This window comes from Parathielavia appendiculata, assembly GCF_033297405.1.
Source record: "Parathielavia appendiculata strain CBS 731.68 unplaced genomic scaffold N657scaffold_4, whole genome shotgun sequence".
NCBI lineage: Eukaryota > Fungi > Ascomycota > Sordariomycetes > Sordariales > Chaetomiaceae > Parathielavia > Parathielavia appendiculata.
The window spans coordinates 355,727-376,481 of record NW_026944223.1 but is presented as its reverse complement, the minus strand read 5'-3'; the positions used below and the strand labels follow the sequence as shown (position 1 = coordinate 376,481).

The 20,755-nt window shown below is 55.6% G+C and overlaps 6 protein-coding genes and 1 non-coding gene across 7 annotated transcripts; 5 read left to right on the top strand and 2 right to left on the bottom strand.

Moving 5' to 3' along the window:
* Positions 1-962: 962 nt before the first annotated feature.
* On the top strand, positions 963-2,465 carry N657DRAFT_670712 (uncharacterized protein; the record flags this gene model as incomplete). The annotated part of the gene is made up of 5 exons (XM_062795560.1): positions 963-1,419; positions 1,488-1,982; positions 2,047-2,051; positions 2,120-2,198; positions 2,302-2,465. Exons 1-5 carry the CDS (start codon positions 1,269-1,271, stop codon positions 2,463-2,465), a joined length of 894 nt encoding a protein of 297 aa, XP_062648596.1. The 5' UTR covers positions 963-1,268.
* Positions 2,466-2,650: 185 nt separating this feature from the next.
* On the bottom strand, positions 2,651-3,273 carry N657DRAFT_689229 (uncharacterized protein; the record flags this gene model as incomplete). Its single annotated transcript, XM_062796985.1, has 3 exons — positions 2,651-2,927; positions 3,070-3,092; positions 3,169-3,273. The coding sequence occupies 3 exons, from the start codon at positions 3,271-3,273 to the stop codon at positions 2,651-2,653; spliced, it is 405 nt and encodes a 134-aa protein (XP_062648595.1).
* Positions 3,274-4,966: 1,693 nt separating this feature from the next.
* N657DRAFT_679643 (uncharacterized protein) lies at positions 4,967-5,401 on the bottom strand (the record flags this gene model as incomplete). Its single annotated transcript, XM_062796206.1, has 1 exon — positions 4,967-5,401. One exon carries the CDS (start codon positions 5,399-5,401, stop codon positions 4,967-4,969), a length of 435 nt encoding a protein of 144 aa, XP_062648594.1.
* Positions 5,402-7,980: 2,579 nt separating this feature from the next.
* On the top strand, positions 7,981-10,903 carry N657DRAFT_655033 (uncharacterized protein; the record flags this gene model as incomplete). Its single annotated transcript, XM_062794552.1, has 5 exons — positions 7,981-8,019; position 8,495; positions 8,655-9,413; positions 9,450-9,592; positions 9,629-10,903. 5 exons carry the CDS (start codon positions 7,981-7,983, stop codon positions 10,901-10,903), a joined length of 2,217 nt encoding a protein of 738 aa, XP_062648593.1.
* A 1,648-nt stretch (positions 10,904-12,551) lies between these two features.
* Positions 12,552-14,584, top strand: N657DRAFT_593501 (HAD-superfamily hydrolase). The gene is made up of 4 exons (XM_062789942.1): positions 12,552-12,734; positions 12,838-13,059; positions 13,130-13,423; positions 13,482-14,584. The coding sequence occupies exons 1-4, from the start codon at positions 12,712-12,714 to the stop codon at positions 14,359-14,361; spliced, it is 1,419 nt and encodes a 472-aa protein (XP_062648592.1). The 5' UTR covers positions 12,552-12,711; the 3' UTR covers positions 14,362-14,584.
* A 345-nt stretch (positions 14,585-14,929) lies between these two features.
* Positions 14,930-15,020, top strand: N657DRAFT_t67. Its single transcript has one exon. It is a non-coding gene; the product is annotated as a tRNA-Pro (tRNA).
* A 2,680-nt stretch (positions 15,021-17,700) lies between these two features.
* N657DRAFT_333995 (oligopeptide transporter-like protein) lies at positions 17,701-20,272 on the top strand. The gene is made up of 3 exons (XM_062786871.1): positions 17,701-18,165; positions 18,218-18,664; positions 18,715-20,272. The coding sequence occupies exons 1-3, from the start codon at positions 17,905-17,907 to the stop codon at positions 20,116-20,118; spliced, it is 2,112 nt and encodes a 703-aa protein (XP_062648591.1). The 5' UTR covers positions 17,701-17,904; the 3' UTR covers positions 20,119-20,272.
* Positions 20,273-20,755: the final 483 nt, after the last annotated feature.

Sequence of the window (20,755 nt, the reverse complement as noted above, 5' to 3'; positions counted from 1 at the left end):
TGACACCACCCACAGAAACGCCACAGTCCCATCCGCTCGGGTCATGTCCCGGCTCCGGTCGAATGAGTGGCGTCAGTGGGAAAAGGTCAAGGTGTAACACAAATTGGTAGGGACCAGCTGTCCTTGCGGCCGTTGAGTAAGCGGAGAGTGAGGTCTAGAAAAGAGAGAGGGCCAGCCGGGTGTACTTGTACAACAGGGGAAGGGCGATGAGACCTTGTCTCGGTAGTCAGGGAATCTCTCACGCCGAGGCACGACATGAGTCGAACTCTGCGGCTCGAGAGGTCAAGTCAGGAGGCTGTAAGCCAAGTACTGCTGGCCGTATACAGAGTGGACCGTGATCCATCATGTATACCGGCGGGGGCAACAAAACGGGCAATTTCTTGGTCAAATGGCCTCGGGACAGCGGCATAGTGTTGTGGTTTGTCCAGGCTTCCGAGTCGGCCGGGTCAGCAGTTCAACAGGGAGAATACGTGAGATGGGGCGAAAGGCTTACCCCAGTGTTTGCGGGTCTTTTAATGGTGCCCGGGGAACTTCGTCGTGAGACCGTTCCATGAGGGTGTACTCCTGGCGGTGGTCGGCCCCGGGTACTGTGGCTGGTATTAAGGGGAGGAGGGCCTTCTGCAGGGAATTCTGTGCCAGCAATGACTGGGTCCTCGGTAGGGATGGGCTGGTGCTAAGAGGCAGTGGTTGTCTGAGGTCCCAGGAAACCTGGGTCAATCGGAACCCTTGCGTACTTCTATAACATGGCCCATGGTTGCGTTGCTGCAGTGGACGACGCACTGTGGGCGTGACTCGGATGCTCCCCGGCTGGCTAGAATTTATGTTGACGGCAATCTGGCGATTCCAATGGTCGAAATGTCTTTTTGCCGCATTGGAAGGTCGAATGTGTCAGGTGCCGCTGCCATGTTCCTCGGGGCCGAACCTGCGAGAGCCATCAGAAAAATAATGCAGCTGGCAACAATGGCCGAGTCCCAACGGCACCGGCTTTGTTTCCGAAGAATCACGAGGTTGTTCACAAGGAAAACGCGACGAGCTTGGACCACAGCATCCAAGTGAGAAGGATCAGTGGACAGGGAGGGGGTCAGGGGTACAATACGGATCCGTACAACATTTATGGCGCCCCCACTTCGCTGCCAATGCATTAGCGTCCGGTCTCCGTCCCACAACAACCACCAGACCACGGCGCCGGAGCTGATCCACTCCCGACTCCCGCTCCGTACGATAAAGCCTCCCGCCCGGAAGCTACCGACCCCATCACCGCGGCAGCCATGTCAACTCCGCTCTCATCCCGCGCCGTAACCGGCCCCGGCCTCCCCACCCCCAGCTACGGTGAGGGCGGGACGTTCTCAATCCAGTGCTCATCCCGCATCGCAGCCACGCCACGGGACTGCCTGGACGTCATTATCAACACAACAGACTGTTTGTCGTCGCCCCATCTCTACAACAAATACAACGAACCAACCTTGCTAACCTTGTTCACAAAAAAGACCCCACCTGGAACCGCTTCTGCAGAAAATGCACCATCGACTCACAACCCAATGATGCATGCACTGAACCACACAACCTGACCCTGGAGCTCGGCACCCAGTTCACCTTTGACGTGCATCTCAACTTGGACGAACACGACGGCACGCCCGGCCGGCCCACCGCCCTGGAGGTCAGCGTGCTGGAGCCCATTGACGAGGAGGACGACCCCGAGGACGACGACGCGGCCGCCGCCGACGTCGGCCGCCGCCGCAAAGGGTGGCGCATCGCTTGGAGGCAGCGCGGAAGCCTGCTCATGCCCGCGTGGATGCTCCGATCCGAGCGGGTGCAGGAGTTTGTTGAGGTTAATGGTGGGTCGGAGACTGAGTATCGTTGCTGGGAGACATTTTATGGCCTGCTGGCGCCTGTAGTGCGGTTAGCCGTGGGGAGGCAGGTTGAGAATGGATTTGATGCGTGGTTGGCGGGGTTGAAGCGGATGGCCGAGGCTGAGAAGACGGGTAAACCTTGATGATGACGGGAGGGTTGGGGGGAGTTGGAGTTGGAGTGGGACCTGGTATTCAGGTCAGGTGTGTATCATCAATTCATTACATGAATAAACCATGGTTAAGGTTCCTCTGATACCATTCGATTCTAGATTGCTCTCTTCGTCTCGGAAAACTGGACCCAACCGCCCTCAACACGTCTCATCTGCACCGTCGAGCCCGAGGCTCACAGTAAGTCAACTTGGTTAACTAACTTCAACCAAGCCTCTGCAACTTTAAGCACAATTACGCACGTTCACATTCAAATGTATCGTCAAACTTAATCATTGCCAAGACTTACTATACTCGCTAAGCTACCAAGAAGCCACGAAGATGCCTCTCAAGGATCCAAAAGGCCTCCTGAGCTTCCGTCAACGCCCCCACAGCCACAAAAGAGACCTTTCTGCCGTCGCCGGCTTTGACAGGATATTCCTCGCTTACGGCTTGGCGGCTCAGTAGTGTAAATAGAGCTAGTCGGAGCCTGTCTTCCAGTACCACTTCGTTAGCCTAGAGGAATTCTTGAAGATGTAGGTGGATAAAAAGGAGGGGAGTTGGTCAGGGTTAGGGGTAAGTATGGTAGTTGACTATATCGACCAACTCTGACGCAACTGCAAGTACAAATCACTATATTCGACTAAATACAACTACGGGCCGGTAATTGAGTCTGTTGAGTTGGTACGGGTCTTGGCCGAACCTTCCTCTGCTCTCTCCGCGGGCGGAATGTCCGCCATTTCCTCCCCTTTGAACCCGATCACGAGCGGCCGCTCCGTGGTGACCTCCATTGCCGTCTTCTTAAGCGTCTCGTGGGCCTCACACCAGCCATCAAAGTACTGCATGTCTTCTCGGTCTCTGAACGTCATTTTTGCCATAACGGTGTAGCCCTTGGACCGAGGATCATCCAGAACCTGCTCGGCGCGGAGACTATCGCATGGTTAGCTTGGTTTGCGACGAAGTATGCCTAGGCCGGGGGGCTGAGGGGAGGTGTAGGGCTTTGAGCGAGAGGGAAGGAGCGACGGGGGAGCAGGGGAAAAAGCGGAGGGTGTTATGGGGCCAATAGACGAACTTGAGGATATAAGGCTTTCCGTTCTGGAGAATGAGACAGATGTTAGCCACCCCAAGCATGAAGAAAACAAACTCCAGGAGCGAGGAGCGTCAAACACACCCTATTCTGGTTCTTTTCCAGTACCCTGTATGCCTCAAGCAACTTCTGGACCCCCTCCTGGTCTGGAACCTTGAAGAAGGTTTCGCGATGGATGCATCTAGGCATGGTTGGTTTTCTTGATTCTTATCACGTCTTCTGGGTGTTCGTATGGGAAGGGTGACTGCGAACGAGCAAAATGCGAAGAATCAAGGACCAAGCGGGAGTTACGCACCCTCTTTATACCCCGAAGTCCATCGTATGTCCAAGCGCATGTCCGGGCAGACATCCCCACCGTGACTTCCACGGACAGCACAGTTGATGCAGTCTCAGGGTAACCCAGTCAAGCATATACACCGTCCGTGAGGTCCGAACCTTATCTCAGCTAGCGGTCATGGATGCAGAAAGACGCAACCATCCCATGTGGAACCACACCTCGTGGGGATTGCCCGCTGGCGTTGCGTGTGTAGAGTTACACCACGAAAACGACCCCAGCATTGCAGCCGTCTATGCCAAGCCGCTGCTCTTCCCGCGGTCGAATGCGTCCCTGACCTCATCGACGCGAGTTCCCCTGCCTGTCTGCCCCTCATATGTTGCCACGCCAAAGCCACGAGTATCACCGTGAGCGTGAGGTCCAGAAAAGGCTTGATATCATGATGGAGGCCGGATGTGTCGCCGGGGGGGCCCGGGAAAGGGGGGGGGGGGGGGGGGGGGCGCGCGGGCAGTACTCCTTCGTTCAGGATGGTGGCCTAGAAAAACAGAAAGTGTGCGAAGGAAGTAGTTGGCCTGCTTTGGCCCGACGCTTACGGAACGGCAATTTTGCCAACTGTGCTTGAACAACGGACTGTTCAGTTCTCATGAACCACCTTTTCCTACATGTATGACCAATAGTGGTACTTGTATATTTAGGTACAGCTAACAGTCCCAGTCTCTTTCCATGCCGTATACACCCAGTTTCCTAGATACCTTGACTGAACCGAATGAAATTAGACCACAGGGAAGCAACGGTGCCTTCCCCTCCGCCGTTGATGAACCATGTCGCTATGCAAGTAACCGATGAAGGAATTCGCCGCTGCGGCGCGTGGTACAAGCGGTCTTCTCCGTGGGCGTCAACATTACCAAGGTACGAGGTTGACAGCGTCGCCAACATGCATCCTGACGGCTCCCTTCCAGTGCCATCGTGATCTGTTTTCTTTTTTTATTATTATTTGGAGGGGGAGGGGGGAGGACTGCAGCGTCAGCATGCATCGCCTTTGGCTGGTCGGCTCGGAGCACTGGAATAATCACAGCTAACTTGCCCATATCTCGGGAACGATTGTTCAGCACTGTGATTTTCCAACGAGACCTGACGCGGAGCTTGGCGAAGGCCTCCGTCAGTGCGGGCTCGTCGACGTCGGAGGCAAGGCGCCGCATGCCCTCAACCAGTCCCTCGAGTGTAATCTTGACGTCCAGGTTGGGCACTTGGCTGGGGCCGGCGGCAGGCAGCCATGCGTGGCTTCTGTCGCTCCAACATTCTCCCTCTCTTTCTCCCGGATCTCGGCGTCCTCATCTGTTTGTTTCTTTGCGGACTTGGGCTTGCCCCTTCTGGGCTTCATGGCCCAGATGAGGTCCAATTCGTTGTTGTCGTGAACGAACCACGTCACGGTGTCTGAGCCGCTCCAGAAGAAAGTCCCGGCCGCCATAAAGGAATCGATTTGCTCGGGCTGTCTGGCAGTGATCCTCGACGTTCAAGGGGTGTCAAGGGTTCTTCTTCCAGTTGCTGGTAATATTTCTCTTGTTGGTAATCACATAAATATAAATCAAAAAAACAGAGCAAAGCTATCTACCATCGGGCGGCGCGGAGGATGACGAAGACTGTGAGGAGGAAGCTGGAGTTTCGCCTGAGCCACGACTCTCGAAGGGCAGGGCGCTTGCGAAGGATTTTCATGAACTTGAGAGGGTTGTAGGGGAGCTGCTTGTTCTGATTCTCTTGCAGCATCTTTGTCGCCTCCTCAAGAAATGCATGAGAAGACGTGTCAAGCATGCCGGGCGTCAAGTGCGGGACGCCCAGGCTCATCCTCACTGCCGTGTAAACATCAGTATCGCCCAGTTGGCGCCTCATCAACGGTCTGCCGAAGGGGTACACCAAGACCGCCTTGGGCATTGGCAGACTGCCCTGAAACCCGGAACGGCCTTTGGTGACAGGCCCAGTCCCGTGGTGATGATTCTGGTGCTTGCTTGCTTGCGCACCGATTTGGTTCTGCTTGTTGTCATCCATGATGAAGCTCGACTGATCCAAGGGAGAAAAAATGGGAGAAATGAAGGGAAGAGGGGAGGGATTGACTTTTTGGTGGAGACCGCAGCACCGATACCTCAGCTGCGAGATGGGGGTTGTTTGCTGCGGTAAAAAAGAGTGGAAGGAGAAGCTAATGAGGGAGCGGAAGGGGAACAGCAAGAAGGAAAGAGCTTGCTCCGACTAAACAGAGAACTGTTAGCAATCAATTTTGACTTGTGAGGTGGGAATTTTCCGGCAACAACTCGGCAGCTTTGTGGCATTGGAGTCTGATGTCAGTCGAATAGCCCTAACAATATTCGACTTTTATCCCATCTGAACGTGGCAGCCGCAAGTAGCACTTGGTAACTAAAACGACAAACCGTAGCTGGGCAGTGTGTTAGGGACTTGTTGACCTCCCAGAGCTCCGGCAACACTTGCTACTCAACTTTAGGAGACTGATTCTCCATTACTCAACCCAACGCAAGGTACAAGAAAGGGCACTGACCACAAGGGAGACCTACTCCATGGCACTAAGGAGTCCAGTCTTCGGAGGAGTGGTTCACATCTCGAAAGGCCCTCTCTCTACTTTACTCTCCTGGAGGTGTTCGAATTTGTGAAGACCTGGAAGCCGGTGACAAACTGCGAACCATGAACGGAATCTTCCGGCTTCAGGAGAGCTTGAATCCCAATGTGCACGTACCAAAGGGAATTGAACCCTGGAATAAAAGTATCGAGGGCTTCTTTAAATTGAAATCCATAGCCGAGCGTCAGATTCAGATCCGCCACTTTATATTTCTCATACCCGAGTTGAGTCACCTAATGCTCAGGTTGCTTGGTGCTAACTTAACACGACGCTGAGCAACACAAACGGTCAATCATTCCAGATACGAGTGTCGAACTGCTCACCTATTTCTCGGCCGTATTGGCCTGATATATGCATCCATGTCACTCTCAGCTGCCTCAGTCTTTGTCTCCCCAAAGTACATGGTACTCCTCACTTGCCACCCAGCATACAGATTAGCAGTGATGGACACGACCTCCGAAAGGCTCCTGCTGCCCGAAGAAATTTCTGACGTCCCACTCACTGATGGGAACGGGCACGAGCTGACGGTTGTAGTTGCGCCGAGCCGTAGATCATTCAGAGAAGGAGATGACACGGTCAACTCGGCGCTTGTTGCATTGGATCGTTTGTCAGCTTCCCATCTCACCTGGGAGAGCACTCATGAGGGCCACTAACTCTTGAACCCGGACGCACAACCTAAGTCGCGTGTGGTGGCTGATCCCGGCGCCGGTTTGGCCCGGCTGAGGCCGGTTTAGGTCGACCTTCCGGAGGGTCCACTTACAGCCGAGCCCCACAACCCCGCCCCTCCGCTGATCGGCGCCGAGCCGCGCTTCCGAAATCGTCGGATCATGTTCGACTCGGAGGAAAGCTAACAATCGGGATTTTGCTCCAGTTATGCTTGATGCAAAACATCACTGAATGCATCGCATCACTATCACGGGTTTTCTGAGCCAATCTTGTGCCATCTTCGAGGGCCCTCTTTCATCCCATGTTGTCTTTTCTGGCCGCAATTGGGCTGCCGCAAACCTGATAGACCTGCAGGAGCTCCGGCCCCAAGATGGTGTGGACCCCCGGATCGGAACCGCTTTATTGGGATCGTTGGATGCTTGCGGGCGACATGCGATTGGTGGCAGCAGGGCCCTTGTTTCGTCATTTATGTACTGCCAACTCAGAGCTTCCCCTCCATCTCCAGCTTCCCTGTCAGTGGCCCAACCTCCTCGCTTTCCTTGTGAAGAAGGATTGAGTCTCACCTTCAGCTTCCTGGCACAAACGGGCCAGTCTTGAGGGCATCTATGTCCAGCGCACATTAGGACATTTGTCCACTCAGCATAAGCCCTGGAGAGATTGAAGCCTGGAATCGAAGTGATGGAGCTTCGGAACAAGCCCCACGTTGTTATCGACTGGAGTTATCTAGTTGATTATGGAGCTCTAGACGAACAGATCGTGAGGGCAAAAGTCCCGTAAAAGGAGCACCTGGGTCTGATATAGATTGCATCTGCGAAGTATCAGCCAATTCCAGGTTGGGTCTAACCCAGCCTGGACCCAACGCCGTCAGCTGCAGGCATCGGTGAGGCCTTGGAAATGCGTATGGAATCCGACTTACCCTCCTTATGAAGGGACCTTGGATGATATGCACATCAAACTCCGAACTCCCCCTCTCTAGCGTGGATCACATCTTTGCCTGCTCACTGTCCGATTCACCTGACACGATCTCGAGCAGCACGAATATTACAAATAACGAGAGGAGTAGTGAATGAAGCACGGCCGCAAATCGAAGTCGGGATTAAACGTCAGACAGAGGCCCGTGCCCCCCCAGCTAGCTCGATCCCTGGCCAAGCACAACTTTCTTGGCCGAAAGTTCGATTGATCAGGTCCTCACCTCAATCGCCAGCCGCTCAAAAATCGACAGTTCCAGCAACCTGTCGAGCATCGGCGGATTGAACCCTCATTTAAAGCCATTGGGACCCGAGCATGCCCTGTCCAAGCAGTTAGGCGCTCTGTTTCCATATTCCTTCGTTTTATGCAGCACAACACAACCCATCGCGGTGCTGAGGTGGCGGTGAGTTGCTGTGAGCTGGAGCTTGGCCGCGAAAGCCGGTCGGGCACCAGAGCTGCGATAAACAGAGAGGTGCTAACCGGCGGCCATCCCGACAGCTTCACTCTCTTGTCGCAGGACTCGACAAGATCAGGCGCTAGATGCCCTGACAAAGCACGACCAGTCACTCCTTTTTTAATTTTGAACTTTGGGCGGCGCAGACAAGCTGCCCGACTAACTTGCTTCTCCGACCGAAGCCAATTTTTGGCCCTCCGCCAGCCACGCCCTTTTTGAGTCCCGCCTCCCGCATTTCCGCACAACACCCAATCTCTGGTACTGTCCAAGCCCGCTTCCCAAGCCTTGGATGTCCATGTGCAGTGCCAGAGAGCAGGATCTTCCGTCTATTCCTCCATTCTTTCTGACAAGTCCTCTTCGTTGACTTGCTCTGAGGAGACGCACAGTCACCCTCCTCGATATCAACTTACCGCAGCTTCCCTAGTGTGAGTCCTCCTCGGTTGCATCTGCACCCAGGCACCATCCCCCACCGTCGCAGCGAACAACAGAATCTAACCCTGCACCCACATGCAGCGCCAAGTTCTAGTAGCAAGATCACTGTCACCACTGCGCGTGGTGACTGTTCGCCTTGTCGACCACACCAGCGTCCGCTGGTGCTCTGGGAGACCTTGCTGCTGGCAGTCAAGAAGCGTCGTCCCCTCGTATCCCCAGCGAGCCACACGAGAACCCAATAACTCCTGCCCAACAGCGCCAGCGACGGACGCTCCCTCGCCGACAAGACTCCGTAACACCCCAACAAGAGGACAGATCACCCACTCCGTCTTCCCACCGAACCGTCCGTCGAACACCCAGATTCACGGCTAGCCCCCGCCCCAGCCTTCGCCCTTCTGAGACACCGCGCCGGGTCCACCTTGAGGCCGCCACCGTCGGCATCAGCCCACGACCCCTCTTCTCAACAGCCCCCGGACAACCTGGACCGGCCGAGCAAGTCTTTCAATCTTTCCGCCGGCAGCTCTCCGAGGAGCTGAGTGACGACCCCGAAGACGAGTCGGCTGTTCTACCGTCGTCGGTCAGCCTCAACCAGGGAAACCCTCCCTCGACAAAGCGCCAGCCACATCCGATCGTCCGGCTTTCCAAGCATACCAAGAGTGCTATTCTCTGGGCCCTCGAGGAAGCACTTCGACAGCCGCACCCCTTCTCTCCGGATCTGGTGGAGGAGAACGCTTCAATGGCGGATCTTCTCACAGGCGGCAGCGCCCCTGCCACGTCCAATGGCCATGCCGCATCATCCTCCCGGCCGACGGCACCTCCTGCCCAGACTGGATCTCCTCAGCAAGTCATTCGCGGCCCTCGCATGATCATGCGAGAGCGGGCAGAGCGAGAGGCCCGGCAACGGGCAGAACGTGAGCAGACGGAGCGTGCCCGCGCTGAGGAGGAAGCTCGGCTACTTGAGGAGACACAAGGTCGAGCGGCAGAACAGAGACCGCCCGTTGCTGGCGCTGTTTCAGCCGGCGATATCCCCACAGACCCGGCAACCCAGCGCCGGCAACAACGTGCGCAGGAAGCCCAATCATCTTCCCGGGTGCCTGCAAACGTGCCTTCTGCTGCCACTCAACAGCCATCGATCGCCGTGCCACCTTTGCGTCCAACCCGGGTCCCAGCTTCAGCCCAGCCGCCGCAAAACGCGGCTCCCGCGCCTCAGCCCGGAATTAACCCCTCGGCGCCGCCACAGTCAGGCGAGCCGTCTGGCCAACCCTCTGCTGCTTCCCGTATCAAGAACACATTTCCCCATGCCTTCGAACGCTGGGAGGCTCTCTCCGCCCATTGGGAGGGCATGACGAGCTTCTGGCTGCGGAGACTGCAAGAAAACACCGACGAGGCGGAGCGCAACCCGATAAGCACACAACTCTCCCGGCAGGTGGCTGATCTCTCAGCTGCCGGCGCCAATCTTTTCCATGCTGTTGTCGAACTGCAGCGGCTCCGCGCCAGCTCCGAGCGCAAATTTCAGAGGTGGTTTTTCGAAACCCGTGCAGAATTGGAGCGGCACCAGGAGGTCAATGCGATGCTGGAAGCTCAGATGGAGCAGGAGCGCCAAGCGAGAGCCGAGGCCGTTCGAAATGCGGCACAGCACGAAGCCGAAAATCTCAAGCTTCAGAAGCTCGTCACTGAGATGCGGCGAGAACTGCTCATCTCCAAGGAGGAAGCGCGCCGCGCCTGGGAGGAGCTTGGCCGTCGTGAGCAAGAAGAGCGGGACCGTACTGTTTCGCTCCAACAAGGGCATCCGACCCTCGTTGGCGGAGTGCAAGTCGTGCCCATGACGCAGACCATACCGGGCCGCACAACCGCAAGTCGGCATGGTCGATCGCACAGCCATGCAGCCGATACTTCGGAGTACGTCGCTGCCGCCCAAGGAAATCAGTACCCGGCGTATGCATCTGCGCCTGCACCCGCGGCGCCGCCGACGCCAACCTCAGCTGGGGACCCCGGCGCAAGGTACTACCAACAGCCCGGGGCCGCCGGTCCTGATGCCGGAGCCGAATACGGCGCGGGATCCGACACGGGGTACAGCGAGGGTGAATACATGATGGATGCGAGAGGGAATTATTTGAGAGACGAGAACGGGAACAGGATTCCTTTCCACAGCCCCGCCGCGTCGCCAAGTCGGGGGCGAAGGTCGGACGCCGGGACGGAGGATTTTGAAACTCCGGCCTCCCAGGCGCCCACGAGCTATCCCCCGTCTAGCTCACACTGGGCTGGCGAGTACTCCGGCCAGGGGTTCGCTGCGCCTGGGTGGGAGACGATGCCCCGGCACCACCACCCTACTCGGCTGAGCGATGTCATTGAGGAGGACGAGCGGAGTAGAACCTCGGTGAGCCAAGTGAGCCGCGCGTGAAGACAGCCACTAGACTGTTCTCGGCGCAAATAGGCCCTGCTCAATGGTTCCATGTTCGGCACCAAGGCAAAGAGCAAGGGAACGGTGTCACGACTTACGGTCTCGTCTGCTTAGACTTTCTCCTCTTTCAGGGAACGGGTATGAATCGTTGGGGTTGCATGGCATCTGTGGGGCGGCTTGCATTCGGTCATCATATCAGCATGTGCACCAAGGGTTCGGTACCTATCATTCTCTTTCTCCCAGACACGACTGGTCACCCTCTTAATTCATGACCACACCCTCGAGGTTGCCCTCGGCGCGGAAAAAACCTTGTCAGAACGACTCATTGGCCGGCATTTTTTGTTCCAGACTTTTGGTTTCCGTCATTTTCTTATTTCCGGACAGAACCGAGAGACCTCTCAGCCTTTTCGAGGCATAATGCGGACGATAACAGACGACGAACGACCATCTCTGTGAATACGATTGTGGGATTCTCCATGGCATCTGTTTTCCATCCAGTTTTTCTCACTTTTTGAAGTTTTTGCTTTCTCTGGCGCGGCGTTTTTCTCGTGAGAGGGAAAAGGGGATGATGGGATTGCGGATGTATTCATTGTTTCTTTTTACTATCCTTTCCCACCTCTCTTTCAAACTACTCCCACCCCCCTTCTCTGAGCCCCTGAGTTTTCGAGGCCTATTGCTGGCATCAAGCTCCCTCTTTTTTTGTCGTTGGGAAGCTTCATGATTGAGACTCCCTTAAAAGAGGATGGTGTGTGGGGGGTGAGGGGTGGACGGTTGATGTTGAAAGACCATTGCGTGACGGCGAGGTTTGGCCATAACTGGACAGAGCGCTCGGTTTTCAATCTCATATCATGAAAGCGGTACGATTAGACGAACTTCAGCGCGGCATGGCATGTCCTACTTGACTTTTTGATCGGGGACACGATCGGGCGGAACTCGAGTCTTTGTTTGGGTCGACGGCTGAGGTTCTCTGGCTTTGTTGGTTGGGCTCTCTTACTCCTTTCCATGGCGAGGGCGTTTCTGGCAGAGGTTAAGGATGTTTTGAGTGGTTGTTGTAATCGTAATGTTGGAGAAGGGTTGAGGGTTGGATGGCAACGCTGAGTTTCGTGGAATGAAGTGAGAGGGCCGCGAGACTGACCTTGGAGCCAGGGAATTAGTTGTTGGGAAGAATAGAGATTGCCTGCTTGTATTTGTAGGTCACTTGATGGAATGAATGGAATGAATAAACTTGGTCATGTTTTACATTTGCGAGGGATGTCGAGGTGCTTTTTGTGTTGCAATGACTGCGGTCAAGAACATGCCTCGAGAATATCCGCCTGAATTCCGCCCGGGCTGGATTGAGAAGTGAGGAAGCCGAAACGTGAGCTTCACCCAATAACGTTGTGTAGCTGAGTATATGAGTCAGCAAAAGATGTCGGTTCTCATAAGGATACCCAACTCGTTGACGTTATGGTTTGTTGTTGGTGGTGCCATGCCCTCATCTGAAGTTGGACCCCGGCCGTTGCGGGTTTACCCGCTGCCACAGCACAGTGAAGGCTCAAGTGGGGCAGTCTATACCCCTGTACATCGGTGATCGCCAATGCTCATCTTCACCTCACTGGATGACATGACGATTGGACCTTAGGTTGGATCATAAGGTGAAGGCCGTCATTAACAAACTCATTCACTTAGTTTACCCTCCCCTTCTTCTAGCAAATCTCACCCCAGTCAGAGACAGAGGGTTATGCTTTGCATTTGGACGCAAACATCATCTGTTACTGCAACGCTGGAAGAGGGGCCGAGGACGGAGCTTAGTAAGTTGAATAGGAGGAATGGCGGCTGCTGTCTTCTGCAGGTATGTGTGTTGCCCGCCATGTTCCAACTACTTCACCCAAATCAGCAATGAATGATAAGGGAGCTAGTGTCACATCTTTCAAGGTTTATTAACCACGATGCAGGAGTTCCTTGAGGGGGTTGACAGCGTCGCTCAGTTCGCGGACGGCAGCAGCGTTCGCTCCCGCCTTGTCATCCAGGGCTGCATCTGTTGCAAGAAGATGTTGGATTGATGACCAGCTATCAAGGCGGAGACGGCGAGTTGCGGGCTCGACAAGGAGGTTCAGCAGTGATGTGCATGTTGGACGGACAGGGCGGGAGCCGCCCTCGTTTGCGTTTGCCTTTGAGTGGGTGTTTCCATCCGCATCTTCGGCACTCATGTTGGTATGGCAACTCGGTTTACTGACATCTTGACAGTATCGATGGCGTGCTGCTTCACGTCGCTAAGCCGATCCCTGGTGCCCCTGAGGTCCTGAAGTTCCTGGACGACAACAACATCCCCTTCATCCTGCTCACAAACGGAGGCGGCAAGCATGAGACGGAACGCGTCAAGGACCTCGGGGATAAGCTCGGCGTGCAACTATCGACCGACAACTTTGTCCAGTCCCACACGCCCTTCCGTGAGTTGTTGGAGGGCCCAGACAACTTGCGGGACAAGACAGTTCTGGTGACCGGGTCCGACTATGAAAAGTGTCGGGCCATTTTCCACGAGTACGTATCCATTTTACAAGACGAACCCTGGTATTATCTCTCTAACCATCATTCTCAGATACGGCTTCAAGAACGTCATCACCCCAGCCGACATCTATTCTGCCGACCCGACCATCTTCCCCTTCCAATCCCCCAAATCCTACACCACCCCCTCCCAACCCCTCCCCAGACCGCTCTACAACGAAACCGCCCACCCCATCTCCACCACAACCACCGCCTCCACCTTCCATTCCCACCTCAAAGTCGACGCCATCTTCGTCCTCAACGACCCGCGCGACTGGGCCCTCGACATCCAAGTCATCACCGACCTGCTGCTCTCGCACGCTGGGTACGCGGGGACCTACTCCCCGCTTAACAACAACCCCTCCGTACCCAACTTCGGCTGGCAGCGCGACGGGCAGCCGCCGCTATACTTCAGCAACGCAGACCTCTTCTGGAGCGCGGGCTACCACCTGCCGCGGTTCGGGCAGGGCGCGTTCCAGGCCGCGCTGGCGGGGATCTGGAGGCGGATCACGGGTGGGAGGGCCGAGTTGGAGAGGGTTTGTATTGGGAAACCTTATGGCGAGACATATCGGTTCGCGGAACGGTTGCTGGGGAAGCATCGGAGGGAGGTGTTGAGGGAGATTATTCGCATGGGGCATCATCAGGCGGGGAAGGAGGAGGAGGATTTGGGGCCGGGACCGGTCGGGCCGCTCAGGACGGTGTACATGGTTGGGGATAACCCGGAGAGTGACATCGCGGGCGCGAATCGGCATATTAGTGAGGGTGGAACCGAGTGGGTGTCGGTGTTGGTCAGGACGGGCGTGTGGAGCGAGGCGAGGGGTGGGAGGTTGGAGGGCGAGTTTACGCCGAGGGAGGTGGTGGATGATGTGGCGGCTGCGGTGAAGTGGGCTTTGAAGAGGGAGGGGTGGGCTCAAGGGGAGGGAGGTAGGAGTTAGGAGAGTTGCGGTTGTGTGCTCGGGTCTTGTTCTGACTTTGGATCTTGGCGTGTACAGTTTGAGGGTGGAATGTGTATACAGAAGGATGATCATAGACTTTCTACTGTGTGGAGCAAATTCCTTTGGGGGATCCGTCCGTTTCCGGCCCCAAGGGATCTGATTCTTACCAGCCCATCCACGCCGCGTCAACAGCTCACTAAAAAAATGATCGGAGAAACTTTAGCTTATACATATGAGCGCCTTCCAAGTTATCAGCGATTCAAACCTAAATAAGTCGCTCGATTGGCAAGCGGCTTACCAAGTGAGGCTGTTCCTTCATATAAGGTGCTCAGGCCGGTACTTCCGCCGCTTAGGCGGAAGGAGCGCCTCCTGTATTGAGTCGCTCGAAAATCGGGCGGTTAAGGCACTGCTGGGCTAGCTCAGAGGCTTTTAGGCAGTGTGTTAACCGCTTAATGGTTTAGGGGGCTTGAATAGTTACATAGGCTGGGAAAGAGCAGGCCAGTTGCACCTTCCAGGTCCCTTTGCTTAAATCATATGCCGATCTGCTACTAAGCTCGGCAACGTCATTGGCTTGGTGGTCTAGTGGTATGATTCTCGCTTAGGGTTACACCCTATAGCACGCTTGCGAGAGGTCCCGGGTTCAATCCCCGGCCAAGCCCTGCTTGAATCATTGAATTCTACGCTGGTTGCTGCTGCACATTTTTTCCTACATAGGAGCCCAGTTTTTGGCACTTCGTCAACGAGCTGAGAGAACATGTGCTGCTGAGTCTAGAGAGGTCCAGTCATCCGCCCTCAGCACTTCCGTCGATGTGGTTGAGATGTAAGTGAGGAGTGTCATTTGACGTCGGCCTACATATAGGTATTGCCATCCGCTTAGACGCCTGGATGTTCCCGGATTGGCAGTTGTGTTGAGGCTGCTGCCAAGTGGGATGAGGTAAATCCAACGCCTTGGTCGTTAAGGCTTCTCGTGGACCATTTCTAACCTGCGCTTCGTAGATGATCAACGGGGAATCTGGTGGAAGCGGTATCCGAGGAAGAGTGCTAAGTTATATGGGACACGTCAAGTACACTGCAGGATATACACCCATCTTATACTTAATCCCGGCTGTGGCGTAGGTACTCAGTCGGAGTGGGATCACCAACCCAATATAGCCGGGAGGATTTCCAATCTATGCGCACCTATTTTTGTGGGCCGTGTCGCGTTTGTGCTGCTTGGCGAGTCCGTGGCCGAGGAACTAGAATGCCATCGACCGAGCTTGTTCATGGAGAGGAAGCTGTGATCTGAAGGTTGTTGGCGTGGTACATGAGGAGGCGGGACGCCGTCAACGATGCATGCCATGTGCGGAGCCCCGTTACACGATTACTATGGATATCTCAAGCAGTCTTGGTCAGGAAAAAGGGGCATTATCTTCGCATCTTGAATACCCTCCGCTGGACATCAACAGACTTAGCAGCTTCAAAGAGCAAGGCATCTGATCGTTTAGCCTCCTGTAACAAAGGGCTCGTCATATCTAACGAGTAACTGATATGGAAGTCGGGATAGCCACAGATGGTATATGTAGTTGAGTATCAAATATGTCGGCCAAGATCAGGGCTCTGATGCTCACAGTCGGATTTGCAGGAAGGCACGAGGGGCAAGTCGGAATGAGTGATTAGGTATGGCGCCGAACAAACTTGATGCGGAAAGTGCCGCTTCCTGCTAATCAGCTCAACTGCACCGCTCTCACTTCGAAACAAACCTTAAGACTGCACGAAGCAAAGTTTGTGTGCTTCTCAGCCTTTAACAATGTGTCGTTCGTTCAGTTGTCCATGGTTCTTCATTTGGTGGCAGCTCCGTTACGTAACGGTGAGACCTCGTCTAAAAACTCGGCAGTTTCTGCTCCGGAACCAAGGCAGGGGAAACGCAACTGTCCTGTCAGTTCGGCCGACGCTCGGCTTTTGCATGGCTGCCCCACAAAATTCATTCCGCCTTCATCAAATCCCGGAGAAGGCACTTCTCAAAGGTCGACAGTACCTAGTAAACAAGCACGGCGTTGATTCCACCTGATTATTCCCAGCGTTAACTCCGACCTTCTGTGGCCCAACTACATGGTACGCTTCTTAGGCTGCTAGGCCACCCTCGTCATCTCCAAATTCGAGGCTGTGGAGAGTAGATAAGAGCATCAAGATTCCGAACTCACGAGCAAGGACAGGATTGCCTTGGCATTGGCCGAGACATTGGCACGCAGCCTCCTACAATCTGGAGTTCTGGGGCGAGCGTTTGCTCCCTGCAGCCGCGGCGTTTTCAGCCGTTTCCGAGTGCCTGTACAGAGTATCTGTACCTCGACCGTTCTGGATCTAGACAGAGCTAGACACCTCTTCCCAGGAACACTGAGCCAGACGAGTGATCCGCACTGCGTTTCCGTGTCATCATTCGAAGAGATCGCCGATGGCTTCCATGCGCCATGGTCCACGCATGGGCCCTTATCGCCTCATCGCGGGATGGATTGTGATATCGCCAGACGCAACACCAAACGGTCGGCTTGCGCCCCAGAGCTCTGGGGCTGGGAGGGCGAGTCCCCGCTTCGATCCCTGTCGTCCCATCGGGAACACAAACCATGGTCCAGCCCGTCAGACCAATTTAGGCAGGTCAGAAATTAACGTTACTGGGCGCTGCATCTTCCGCGATACCGGCTAGCGTGCATGCTGGGAGGAACAGGGGCCCCCTCACGCCTGCCAGCAGGTGGTCACCCAGCTGGAGACCCTCGTTGCCCACTGAGTGCTCGACCCAGCGTTCGCCCTGCGCTGCCGGCTGGTCCAGTCGCAGCCGATGAACAAAACCCACGAGTCTCCTTCGCACCCGTTCCTGTCTCTCCCCCTTTGCTGCCCTGTCTTGCATTCCAGTCCGCCCGTCCCAAGCCCCGCTCAGCGATCTGCGCCGAGCAGCAGACCGCCATGTCCACGCTCAACATACACTGAACCTGTGTCCCTGTCTTAGCTGCGCCCAAACCCTGGCCGCCCTGTCCATCGCATCCGAGCGCATCGAACATCAGACGACGAGCCGACCACGACGACGCCGACGACTGAGAACCGATCCATCCGTCCTTCCCCGGCCGCCTGGCGCCGATAAGCGAGGAGCGGGCCCAGCCTCCCATCGACGGGCCGGAACAAAACAACGTTGGGAAAATGGCGCTGAGATTCCTCAGGTCCCTCCGCCGCCGGCGCGAGGATGAGGTGGTGCCAGATATGGATGGATCATCCGAAGGGGACTCGACCGGCTTCGCCTCGTTGAAGCACTTTGAAAAAATGCACCGATTCGACCCTAATCTGCCGCTGGATGAACTGGAAGAGGTGGATATCGCGCTGAACACGGCCAATGTCGAGAAGGGGGCCGAAATCGAGCAGATCCTGGCCGAGGATAACTCGCCATACCCAGAAGTGAGATTTTGACTTTCGCTTGCCACTGGTCGAGGACGGATGATACGTCCTGGGAGGAAGACCCGTCTGTTCTAACATTGGCTTCTCATCAAGGTGCGAGCCTCTGTCCGAAACTTCGACGTCGACATGCCGGTCAACACCATACGAGCCTGGACAATCGGCTTGCTGTTATGCACCATCGGATCTGCCGTCAACATGCTACTGTCGCTGCGCAACCCCAGCATTTCCCTCACAACCTTTGTCATTCAGCTCATCGCTTACCCCTTGGGACTGATTTGGGACTTCATCTTCCCGGACCGCGTCTTCAACGTCTGGGGTGTCAGATTCAACCTCAAACCGGGCCGGTTCAACTTCAAGGAGCACGTCATTATTGTGGTCATGTCAAATGTAGGTCGGTCTGCTCATTTGCGGGGTTGGTCACTAATTCTTGTGGTCCCAGGCTGCCTACGGTGGTGGTGCATTGTATGCCACTGATGTGATCATCGCCCAACGGATGTGGTACAAACAGGACTTTGGATGGTTATGGCAGATCATGTTTGGCATAACCACGCTCTGCACGGGGTATGGGCTGGCCGGACTGGCGAGGAGGTTCCTCGTCTGGCCTGCCGCCATGATCTGGCCCACCGATCTCGTCAACTGTGCGCTCTTTTACACCCTCCACGATCACTCGCCCTCGGACCCGGCACGGGCCAATGGCTGGAGCATCAGCCGCTACAAGTGGTTCATGCTTGTGTTTGCTGGCTCGTTTTTGTGGTATTGGTTCCCCGGTTATCTCTTCCAGGGTCTGTCGTGGTTCTGTTTCCTCACCTGGATCTGGCCCAAAAACGTCGTCGTCAATCAACTGTTTGGTGGTTCTACCGGCTACGGCCTGCTACCTATTACCTTGGTATGGATGGTCCCGTTGTTCTGGGAGAAAGCGGCTGCTAACTTTACCAGGACTGGAGCATCATCACCGGCTACCTCAACTCGCCACTCATTCCGCCATTCCACGCCATCGCCAATGTGTTGGCAGGCATCACTATTTTCTTTGTGGTCATCTCACTCCCAATGCACTTCTCGGGGATGTGGTACGCCGCTTATCTGCCCGTCCAAAACGCGCACGCCTACGACAACACCGGCCACCTGTACAACGTGTCGCGTATCCTGGGGGACAACATGCAGTTCGACGAGGCCAAGTACCATGCTTACTCTCCTCTTTATCTCCCTACTCAGTTCGCGCTTAGCTACGGCCTCTCGTTCGCCGCAGTCGCTGCCGTTCTCACCCATGTGGCGTTCTACCACGGCCGCGAGATTTGGACCCAGTGGAAGTTGGCCCGGTCTCAAGAAGATGACGTCCACATGCGGCTGATGAAGAAGTACCGCGATGCCGAGGACTGGTGGTACCTTGTCTTGTTCGTCATCATGCTTGGTCTCTCCTTCGCCGTGGTATGCGCCTGGGACACCAACTTTCCCTGGTGGGCCTACATCGTCTGCATCCTGATCCCGGTCATATGGACCATCCCCATCGGCATCGTGCAGGCCATCACGAACAACCAGTTGGGCCTGAACGTGCTGACCGAGTTTATTGTCGGCTACATGCTCCCCGGCAAGCCCCTGGCCATGATGATGTTCAAGAATTACGGCTACCTGTGCATGTCCCAGGCTCTCTACTTCATCCAGGACCTCAAGCTCGGCCACTACATGAAGGTGCCGCCCCGCGTCATGTTCTGGTCCCAGCTGCTCGCGTCCGTCTGGTCGGCCATCGTGCAGATCGCCGTCATGAACTGGGCCCTCGCCACCATCCCCGACGTCTGCTCCGAGAACCAGGTGCACCAGTGGAACTGTCCGAGCGCCCGCGTCTTCTACACGGCCTCAATCGTCTGGGGCGCCATCGGCCCCGCCCGCATGTTCTCGGGCGAGGCCCTCTACAGCTCGCTGCAGTGGTTCTGGCTCGTCGGCGCCGTCGCGCCCGTCATCACGTGGTTCTTTGCCCGCCGTTACCAGCGCGGCTTCTGGCGCTACGTCAACATGCCGCTCATCTTTGGCGGGTCGGGCATGCTGCCGCCCGCGACCGTGTTTATTTATTATTGTTGGGGCATCGTCGGGACTGTGTTCAATTTTTCCATAAGGAGGCGCAAGACCGGCTGGTGGTTGCAGTACAACTATGTCACGTCGTCGGCGCTCGATTGTGGGCTGATTGTCTCGACGCTTGTCATCTTCTTTGCGCTGTATCTGAGTGAAACCGAGGCCCCGAGGTGGTTTGGGAATACCAGCGCGCTGAGTACCATGGATATGCTGGCTAAGGCGGTGCAGAAGACGGTGCCGCCTGGCGAGACGTTTGGGCCGAGCTCTTGGCCTTGACATGAAGGGCGTATGGGATGGTTGAGGAAATTGGGATTTGGCTGGGGGGGAAGGAGTCTCGGAGTTCTGGCTTGGTGGGCGGGTCGGGTTACTTTTTTCAGCGTTAACATGGGCATGGTTCCTCTTTGGATTGTCTTTTTTGTGTTCTTTTTTTTCTTTTGGAAAGGGTGTGTCTCGCTTTTGCGCGTCGCGGACAATCAGCGTCTCGAGCGGTAGATTGTTGCTCCCTGGCGAACGAGCGAGGTGTATCAGCAGCGGTGTTGGGAGTTTCGACTAATGACGTGTCTGATTTGCGATTCCAAGGCTTGATGGGTTGGCTTCGACCTTGCTTGCTCAATGGAAAGTCACCAAAGGGAAGATGTGTGCTTGCTGAGAGTCATGCTGGGACGTGGTTGGGTATGAAGGTGGAATGTCTTGCGCAAAATCTCCCTAGGTGGTGTCCTTCGTTCAACGAGAGGGCGGCTTGGGTGGCACTTCTGTTGGGACTGGACCTAGGCGAATAGGAGCGCTGCTGTGTGTTGGACATCTGGGTGAGAACATACTTGTTGGCTGCCAGTAGGCGGTTTGCTTGAACTTAGCCCCCGCCCTCTTGTGTTGGTGGCTAAGCTCGACCCCGTCTAACCAACGGGTAGTTTAG

Bases quoted from the DNA above. Each gene is read 5' to 3' on its own strand.
- N657DRAFT_593501 (XM_062789942.1), top strand. From the start codon at position 12,712: ATGGCGGCTGCTGTCTTCTGCAG. The intron at 12,735-12,837 runs GTATGTGTGTTG...ACCACGATGCAG, and splicing joins GCGGCTGCTGTCTTCTGCAG to GAGTTCCTTGAGGGGGTTGA. The intron at 13,424-13,481 runs GTACGTATCCAT...CATCATTCTCAG, and splicing joins TGTCGGGCCATTTTCCACGA to ATACGGCTTCAAGAACGTCA.
- N657DRAFT_333995 (XM_062786871.1), top strand. From the start codon at position 17,905: ATGCCGGTCAACACCATACGAGCCTGGACAATCGGCTTGCTGTTATGC. The intron at 18,166-18,217 runs GTAGGTCGGTCT...TTGTGGTCCCAG, and splicing joins TTATTGTGGTCATGTCAAAT to GCTGCCTACGGTGGTGGTGC. The intron at 18,665-18,714 runs GTATGGATGGTC...TAACTTTACCAG, and splicing joins GCCTGCTACCTATTACCTTG to GACTGGAGCATCATCACCGG.